The sequence below is a fragment of the Miscanthus floridulus genome, chromosome 18, assembly GCF_019320115.1.
Source record: "Miscanthus floridulus cultivar M001 chromosome 18, ASM1932011v1, whole genome shotgun sequence".
NCBI lineage: Eukaryota > Viridiplantae > Streptophyta > Magnoliopsida > Poales > Poaceae > Miscanthus > Miscanthus floridulus.
Window position 1 is genome coordinate 107,304,186 of NC_089597.1, and position 9,173 is coordinate 107,313,358.

The 9,173-nt window shown below is 44.7% G+C and overlaps 1 protein-coding gene across 6 annotated transcripts; it reads right to left on the reverse strand.

Annotated features, from left to right (window-relative positions):
* Positions 1–2,837: 2,837 nt before the first annotated feature.
* Positions 2,838–7,563, reverse strand: LOC136520957 (ubiquitin-conjugating enzyme E2 22-like). Of its 6 annotated transcripts, none has more exons than XM_066514661.1 (7): positions 7,198–7,563; positions 4,663–4,763; positions 4,432–4,576; positions 4,056–4,133; positions 3,848–3,960; positions 3,576–3,679; positions 2,838–3,364 (listed from the first exon to the last, which is right to left on the reverse strand). In XM_066514661.1, exons 2-7 carry the CDS (start codon positions 4,663–4,665, stop codon positions 3,052–3,054), a joined length of 756 nt encoding a protein of 251 aa, XP_066370758.1. In that variant the 5' UTR covers positions 4,666–4,763; positions 7,198–7,563; the 3' UTR covers positions 2,838–3,051. The 6 variants fall into 6 exon arrangements, with proteins under 6 accessions (XP_066370758.1, XP_066370754.1, XP_066370757.1 ...); XM_066514657.1 differs by having other exon boundaries at positions 6,758–7,563; XM_066514660.1 differs by lacking the exon at positions 4,663–4,763 and having other exon boundaries at positions 4,432–4,634.
* Between the last annotated feature and the right edge of the window lie 1,610 nt (positions 7,564–9,173).

Consider the following 9,173-nt stretch of genomic DNA (forward strand, 5'->3'; position numbering starts at 1 on the left):
CGATGGCGAGCCTACGGGATCGGCATTGTGTCTGTGCGTGTGCACTTGACCGGTGACCGCGTCTACTTGAGCTGCGCCGTTGACCGACGTTACATCTACACATGTGCTAGTAATTTTTTTAGAAAAAGGTAATCTACATTGCTCTTTACCTGCTGCTACCAACAACCTGTTGTCAGAGCTCTTCGAGATCCACATAGAATTCGAAGTTTTATAATAATAAACCGAGATCATTTAAACCTCCACGTTTAATCCAAAACTAGGAACAAGATAGCTCAACTAAGTGCACGTGCGCCCACTAGGTTGAGCTCCAAAATTTTCTAGAGCAAGGGATGGCCACCTAAATATAACTTTTATACCTAAGTATATGGGTCCATACACAGTTTGAAGTTCACATGATACATTAAAGTGATCTAAGCATCTATATGTTCAATCCAAACTAAAACAAAAATGCTCAAATAAATGCACTCACATACAGTTCTGGCTAGAGATAACTCGCTCAAAAAATTCTTAGAGCTGAGGTCTGCCACCTAGTACATTATTTGCACTTGACTTCAAAACACACACGGTCGTCTAGGGCACAAAAGTTCTCCATCGATGGCTCCACGTCCGGACGTTGTTGTTGCGGAAGAAATTGCCAGGTAGCATCTGGTGGTGACTTCACTAACAAACAATAAATTGATATGCTCCTCGTCGAGCTCTTGGTCAACCGTAGAACCGTTCTTCCAAGCTAGCCTCATCATGGATGCGAGACTAATGCCATGGAAATTGCAAGTACTGCTTGCTACAGTTCCTGAATCAAGCGCTAGAAAATGACGAGACGGAACACGGCCAGGACGACACCGAGAGAGCGGAATCTCCTTTCGCTTCCGTTTCAGAGAAAAGAATCAGCACGTCGCCGTCTTGGTGTAAGGTTATGATCAGTATATGATATGATATGATATGAACACTTGAGTGACACTTTGGGGCAACAATGGATGGGGAATTCCACAAGTGACGAGCCATCCTTATCCCTGCATCTGCATGATGAGTTGACTAATCACAGGAAGACGCATACTAAATACAGTGATAGATGTGCTGTGACTGGGTGCTTAATACTAATAATTAATCGAGGCGCATTAATTTGGTGCACGAAGGAAGGACGAGGGCTTAATAAAGCCTTATAAACAACGGTGGATCTCACATCACTCATATACGCGTATGTCACGGACATTCGTCCTGTGAGAATTGAGATCGAAGATTTGGGCATTTGATTAGTGTGGGTAGGAGGAGATATAAGCGGGAGTGGTCACTAGGCCGGGCATGGAGAATCTCTTGTCACAACGTAACCCTGACGTTCATCCACCGCAGTTTCTTGTATAAATTAAGCCCGGTTTGCAAGCAGGGCTCAACACTGGACCTGGACTATCCTATAAAGAATATAATGAGGCGTACCAAATCGTAACACTTATATGGGACTACATGGAAGCTGATGATGGGTTTTCCGGACGCAAGGGTAGTCGCGGCAAGACCAACCAGGAGTACGCCGGAGCCTTGCCCTTGAAACATCTCATCCACCACCAGCTGCTTTGACCTTCTGGATAACCTGGCTAAACATGAGGCTGATGGCACGAAAATCGCCGCAGCTTTATGCACAGAGTTCTCCGCACCTGGCTTCCAAAACAAGCCGCGTATCTCCGTTGCGTCCGTCCGGAGAGGCGGCGAGATCATGTTTCCCCAGCCAAGCCGTAGCACGTAGCACGTAGCACGTCACCGCCTCACCGCCATCGCTTTGGACTTTTCTCCTGTCAAAGTTACCCAACGGATTAAAGAGTATTTTTATATATAAAAACCAAAGCAAAAGGGCACAGAGAGAGAAAGGCACAAAGCATAGGCATAGCCAAGCCAGCCTCGCCTAGCGCCTAGTGGCGCCTGAATCCTCTTTGGGTCACGAGAACTTTGGGGCCGGAAGAGTGAGTGCATCAGCATCTCGCATGGCAGGCATAGCACGTCACGGCAGATCAAAGTGTAAAAAGCCCACTTGGGCTTTGTCATCTGGAAGAAGCCTTTCTTGGATCTTGACCGCTTGTAATCATAATGTTTTGAAAATTAGCAGTAGTCACATTGCTCCAGATAAATTGAGAAGAAACATTGGGTTGCCAGGGCCAGGCAAAGGCTCAGGACGAAACAGAAACCGTATCAACAAATGTTCGGCTGTACTACTTTCAGCTTGTTTCAGATTGTTTTAGCTTATTCTCTCTCACAGAATATTATTGAATCATCCGAAACCATCCGAAATTCACTGTGCAGTGAACCATCCGAACACGCCGCCACCCACATGACCTAGTAGACACCAGTGCTTGAACAAGAGTGAGTGCTGGAGCTGGACCGATGTGGTGCTAGTGGGGATGGGCATGAGGGGAGGCAGATTAGTGTTGGTAAAAGGCCTTTTTGATAGTACAGTACTCCTGAAGAATCGAGGTGGCATGAGATTACAGCTCCCAAGGGGGACAAAAGGAAGTGGGCTGAGAATCAGCCCGGAACGAAAGTTCCGTCATGGTTTCCCAATTTAGGCCCCAGCCCTACTACTACTATCCGAAGGAAAAAGTTGGTTTTGCAGTAGCTGAAATGATCATTACGGTGGGGCAATGGTTTTGTTGTTTTCTCGTGTCCGCTCTTCATTGGTTCTTGGATGAGTATCCATCTACTGCCTTCTTCACTTTAGCACTCAGACGCCTCGTCAAAGAACGAAAGAAAGCTTCACGTTCACTGAACTAGCTACTCCATGTCCACTGTCCATGGAGCATCTAATCTCTTGTGTGGAGACTTTAACAAAGAGAAGGTGGGAATCAACAGAAAAGGCAAGTATTCTTCCAAACAAATGAATAAATAATTGTAATTGCAAGGACAGTTTGTTCAAACAAAGTACAGAGCAACAGCCCATGAGATGCTTCTCGCGCTATTTTACCCTCAGTTCTACCCGGCATCTGCCGAATCTAAACAAATGAAACCATCATTAACTTATCTACCACTAAGCAAAGCACCCCTGAGGCTCCCAGGATTATTCGGTTATAATTACAATCTCTTCAAGCTCTTCTTCCTTGCATCCATCTTCTTCTTATCAACTACTTTGACGGCATGTGGCGCATCCTTCTTGGGCACGCCGGATGCTCCTACAACAGGATCAGACGTAGCAGCATTCTGATCCAGAGAGTTTTTACCTAATGCTTTGGCCGCAGCAGAGGTAGATATCGTTTCTGATGCCAAAGGTGTGTTCTCACCGAGAACAACATTGGACTGGCCCACATTTAGAGCTGTGGTTGACTCAGAAATAACTCCGCTCTTCGATTTGTTCTTAGGTTTAATTGCGTGGATGCCAGTGTATAGCCTACATACAGAGCACAGAAATGGTCATCAGGAACTCGTTACAGCTTCAAAAGACCCGTTACAGCTTCAAAAGACACTTCAGTAAGGGATATGATCTGACATATGTAATTGTAGACAGTGCTTGCACACAATCATAATAATGTAACCTTCACCACAAAGGGGAAAAAGGTTGAGTGCTAGTCTAGGCTGATAACATGAAATTGAAAGTGAACCTTGCATGCCGTGCGTACTCCTCGTAGTTTTCAAGTAACATCTTTCCAGCTTGTTCATTGAGGGCAGATTCAGGAAATGGTTCAATCAGAAGGCATCTCACTACCTGACAAACATGTGAAAAAGCAATCCATAATAAGTTCGCGGCATGTTGTGATGTACTGACGATATTTGGATATCTGAGATAGATCAGACTTGAAAATTGATTACAAACACGTAACGCATTATCAGTAGAATAAGGACTAAGGGTGAGTGTGCTGTATTTTCAGCTTACCAGCAGAACATGTCTTAATCCAAGACCAGGATTCCAATCCTTCTTCAGTGTATTCACACATATCTCACCACTAGTTGCTATGTTTGGATGGAAAATTTTGGTCAAAAAGAATCCTGCAAGTAGAAAGCCAAATATTTTTAGTTAAATGCTTTACTAAAAGGAAAAAAATCTACTATGGAAGATTCTCAAAGTTTCAAAAGATAGCAACCTTTTGGAGGAGAATGAGGGAAGTCACGGGATAATAATAGCTTCATCCTGAATAATCCATTCTCGTATGGAGTTCCAGCTGCACCATGTTGCGATTCAGATTTTCAAAACATATTTAAGAAAGTAGTACAAGATAAAAGGAAACTTAGAAATTTCAAAGCAATTCAAGGTCTGTCGTAGCCACTGTCATAGGGCAAGCTTCATGATACTTAGCTCTAAACAGACAAGTTTATTAAAAATATATGGACAGACAAAAGACTAACACTACTTACTAAGCAAGTTCAACAGCATGAGCACCATAGATACATGCAAAATTAATCATTAAAGTAACAAAATAATGGCAGGTATAAAACCGATGTATCTTGACAATATCTTACCCGGACCCTCAATATCAGCAAAAATAGTGGTGAAGTCATCATCATTAACACTAACTTTGATCCCTTCTGGAGGTGAGTCATCAAGATTCTTCAATTCTTTAGCCAATTGTCGGATCACATTTGGTGGGAGGTTCTCGTTGGTTGCCTTCAGTGACATCCACATACATATGTCATTGGAATCATGCTCGCCCCAGAAAGTAATCCTAAAATGTTAAGTTTTCAGATTCTAACCATGGAAGCAATAGCAGCAGACAACTTTAAAGCCGCTTCTTCAGCAACTTCACTTATAAATCCTGTAGTACCAGAATAATACCTTTGGCACAAACTCAGCACTGTGCAATTGCAAAATTTATTTATGGTATTAGATACTATTGGATACATAGAAGAACATCACAAAATCAAGTAAGCATTTATAAAAACTAAGGAAAAAATCAAAGATGCATAAGGTGCTTAGAATGGTCTTGTGGAAGGCAAGTACTAATGGCTCCAAAGCAGGTGTGTGCAAATTGAACTGTGGTGAGCAGAAAGCAAACATTGCACATAGGAGCACTCGAATAGTTATTTCAGAACCCTAAAATAGAATTGCAAGTTCGGTTTCCAATTAAAACAGAATAAAAAATAGTTTTTGGCTTTTCACATATGTTGCTTGCTCTTTGCTGTTGGCCCAACCATCCGCATGCTTGCTGCATCTATCCGAGGATGAGGCTGGTGCACAGGCGCACAGCGGACATCAGAGGTACCATGCGGCACCAGCACCTCCCCTCTCCACTTCTGTGGTAGATTTGGAAGCACCTCAGGCAGCGGGAAGTGGTCCGGTGCGGAGGAGCAGTGGAGCACAGCCTCCTATGCAGTGCGGAGGATAGGTCTCTGTCAGCATCTCAAGCGAGCTCTGTGGGCTCCAGTGACGTCTGGATGCAACCAATGTAGAAGGAAACAAATGAGACCATGAGAGGAGTTGGAGGGAATCCGGCCGGTTTTTGTGCCATTGACTGGATCTAGTCATCTCCATGAGTTTTGTGGAGCCATGGCTGGATTTGTTTGAGAGGGCGAGGGAACCTAAAGGAACAGGTAGAACCCTTATTGTAGTCATGTAAAGGTCAGGAAGAGAGGAATTATTTTTATGTTGTCTGTGGAACCCACACATATCGAAGCAGCCGAACCTCTGGCCCTTCAATTTGAACACACATTACGGTGCTCTTAGGAAACAATTAACATCACTAAGCCTGTATTCTTGGTTCATGCGACACATGGTACATCACTAGCTCTTGTAGAGATATAGATACACCCAACGAAAATGATCCCTGATACAAATATGAACCATTTCTGTGTAAGTGGTAACTTTAACAACGGTACTGAATAAAGAATATTGCCATATGAATTATGCATGTAGGTAACTAGGTGTAGACCAGGTACCGACAGAAGTGACATAGAAGCAAAAAAAGGAAAGGAGTACTTCAGGCCTTCACCATTTCAGGTCGACCGCATAATTGAGGTGGATATGGAATATTCCATGTCCCAAGTAATTGCAACTTTCTTGATCTATATCAATGTTTACAAGTCGTCTAGTCGAACCTAGTCGCCATGGGACCGACCAGGCAATTAATCGCGATTAGTCGTCGACCAGGCCGATTAGTCGAGCCTAGTTGACCCTAGTAGTCCCCTCCTTTTTGCTGCCAATTTTAGAGCCTATGCACAAGCAGCCACCACCCACACTACCCAAAGCAGTTTATACCCTATCCAATTATCCAAGCACAAGCAGCATACCACATCAAAGGAGTATATCCAAGTCCAAGATCCAAGCAAGCATAAGAAATATAGTTCAGACTTCTGAACAGAGGAAGGAAAGGAGAGGAAGAACAGGAGCCAAGCTGGTCGTCCCTGTCTAGTCAGACGACTAATCACGATTAGTCGTCGACTAATCGGACGACCAACTTTCTGGTCGAGCTAATCGCGTCGGTAGCCCAAATCGGTCACCAGGGACCGATTAGGATGACTAATCGCGATTAATCGGACGACTTGCAAACATTGATCTATATAAAGGAGCCATTTCCACAGCCTAACTAGTCATTTGCTGGCTATCCAAACATCAAAAGGAATCAATTCCTAATAAATATACCAGCTTCTATAAACCATTGTCCCCTCATACACAGAAGGATAAATATGACATGCACAACCACACAAGGCACACGTAAGGGTGACAGTAGTAATTCAATGCTGCTAAGAAATTATGCCCTCAATGTCTGCAAACACCAAAAACTGCAATATATAGCAACATATAAAGTACGAAAGAAGTATTAAATACGTGGATAGCGCAGTTAAATCAGACCAATTAATCGCCATTCTGGAAGTAAGTCACGGTTGTCCATTACATTGCTGTTCCATGCTACTGCATTTGTGTCAATCTATCAATTGGAGCACTTTCACAGGCTATTCATTGTGGTTAAGTGGTTAACAACACAGAGATAGAAAACAGCAATGCCAACTAAACATATCAGACTACGATAGTCCGTAAGGCGTGCTCCAAGTTCCTTACATCCAGGGCCTGGCACGGTGAACTTTTCACTACAGCAACACAATGGCAGTCCTAAACAATATACCAATCCAACCCCACCTCATAATTCAGAAATGGATGTCTCTGTTCAGAAATGATCTATGTTGGGTAAAGGAAATGCGAGACCAATCAATTGCCCCAGCACACATGGGCACGAGGTTGGCTGAGATCCCATCTTGGTCCCCTCCTTCCAACGTAAGTAATTGGCTGCTTACCCCCCGGACGCAGGGCAGGCGCCGTAGGACAGAAGAGACCGCCCCCTTCGTCACCGGCCTACCACCGCCTCCGGCTGTACGGCCGATAGATCGACGTTGCCCCCCGGCTCGTAGGTACGCAGGCAACGACCGATCCTGCAGCGCGGGCTGCCGGGGAGCGAACGAAGAGGCAATTGAGACTGCTGAGAGTGGAGAAGTCTCAGGCGGCGGGGAGGGGATGACCGCCGCGCGCCGCGCCCGGCGGTGGTCCGGGTGGTGGAGGCCTGGACGAGGGATATGAAACCCTAGGCGCGGGGAGAAGGGGAAGGGGAGGAGAGGACAAAGGAGCCAGCCAGGAACCGAGATTTGAGTCTTGTTGAGAGTCGAGTTGCCGAAATGGGAATTCATTATTCAACAACGCAATCCGCTATTCCGCTGCGAGGAGCGCTCCGACCGTTGACGTCGAGTGGTCCCCGCCGATGCGGAGCACGGCCTAGAGGATGGGCCCACCTGCCGACGGTTTGTTGGGCCCCGGATCCGTGGCTGTGGTAGCCGTTGGTCCTGCCCAGCAGCCCAGGTCTCGGATTCAAAATTCCGGTGGGCTGCCGGACTGTGAAGTAATGATCCTGTCCCCGAATAAATATATTTTTTAAAGTTGTCTTAAGTTAAAATTTTTAAACTTTAACCGAATTTATAGAATAAAACTCTAAGATTCGTAGTATTAAATTAGTATCATTAGATTTACTATAGAATATATTTTCATAAGTTGTTTATTTTATGTCATAGATGTTACTCTTTAAAATTTATTGAGAGAATTGTCTGTTGGACATCCAGAGTGATGGTACTTTGCTGCGGACATCAACTTTGGAGCATTTTGCCATATGACACTCTGGTTCGTTGAAGGAACCTTTATGCTGAGGACGAGAAGGATCTACGGCTTGAGTATCATTTCTGGCACCCATTCCATTATGACTTTTATGATTCCATTCTATATCTAAAGTTTTTGAAGAAGAGGGAGCCACCGGTCCTTCAGATGAAGTGCACTGATGCATACTCTCTTGGTAAGTTCAAGGAGCCCGAGCTAGAGCAGATGGTTCACGATATACACTCAATGGGTTGTCCTACCTGCTAGAGTTTAGGAAGCATTAGAACAATGAGCTTATTTGTTAGTTTTATGCTTCCTATCATCGTGAGCGAGACCCTACCAGTGCTATTGACATTGTTCATTGGACCACCGAAGGCAAGCACTATAAGGTGGACTTCATCACTTTCTCTCACCTTCTTGGTTTGAGTCAGGCCGACCGCACTGCACCTAAATTGACTGAGTATGAGGATGTCGCTTTGGAGGAGTATCAACATATGTATCTTGATGGACATACAGCTGATGGACAGATAGTATATCTAAAGCCCTATTACTATGTCCTTAATAACATTCTGAGACAGATCTTGTATCCGAAGCGAGGTGACTCCACCTTCCTTCATGATGATTCTCAGAAGGTGCTTCAGCGATTTGGAGATGAGTTTTAGAAATTTTCCATCAGCAGATACATTTGGAACAAGATCCTTGATGCTACTGAGGATCCGGTGAAGCATCTTCCCTATGCACCATACATTATGTATGTCATTGAGCAAGTGCCCGGCATTCGGTTCCCCATAGACACTCAGCACAATCTCCTAAAGATTTCTAACAAGACACCCATCTCAGCTGCAAGAGAACTGAGGGAGAAAGGTGCTGCAGCCAAAGCAAAAGGGAAAGGTGTTTTGGGTTCTCACTCTCGCCATGGTGCTTCACCACCTGCTGCTGTTGTTTGCTCTTCTAGTGCCGAGCCCCTCTCTTCTTCCTCCTCCGGTAAGAAGCCAAACAAGTTCAAGTTCCTCATAACATACATGTTTGGACAGTGTTGTGCTAGTGCTCTACGTGAGCACGATATGCAAGAGAGGTTCTATCGGTTGGAATAGCACATAGGCATTGTATCTTCTCCGCCACCGCCATTTGT

Coding starts and splice junctions, on each gene's coding strand:
- LOC136520957 (XM_066514656.1), bottom strand. CDS start 4,812: ATGTATCCAATAGTATCTAATACCATAAATAAATTTTGCAATTGCACA. Junction 4,134..4,431: donor TGCTGATATTGAGGGTCCGG/GTAAGATATTGT, acceptor AACATGGTGCAG/CTGGAACTCCATACGAGAAT. Junction 3,961..4,055: donor CCCTCATTCTCCTCCAAAAG/GTTGCTATCTTT, acceptor TTCTACTTGCAG/GATTCTTTTTGACCAAAATT.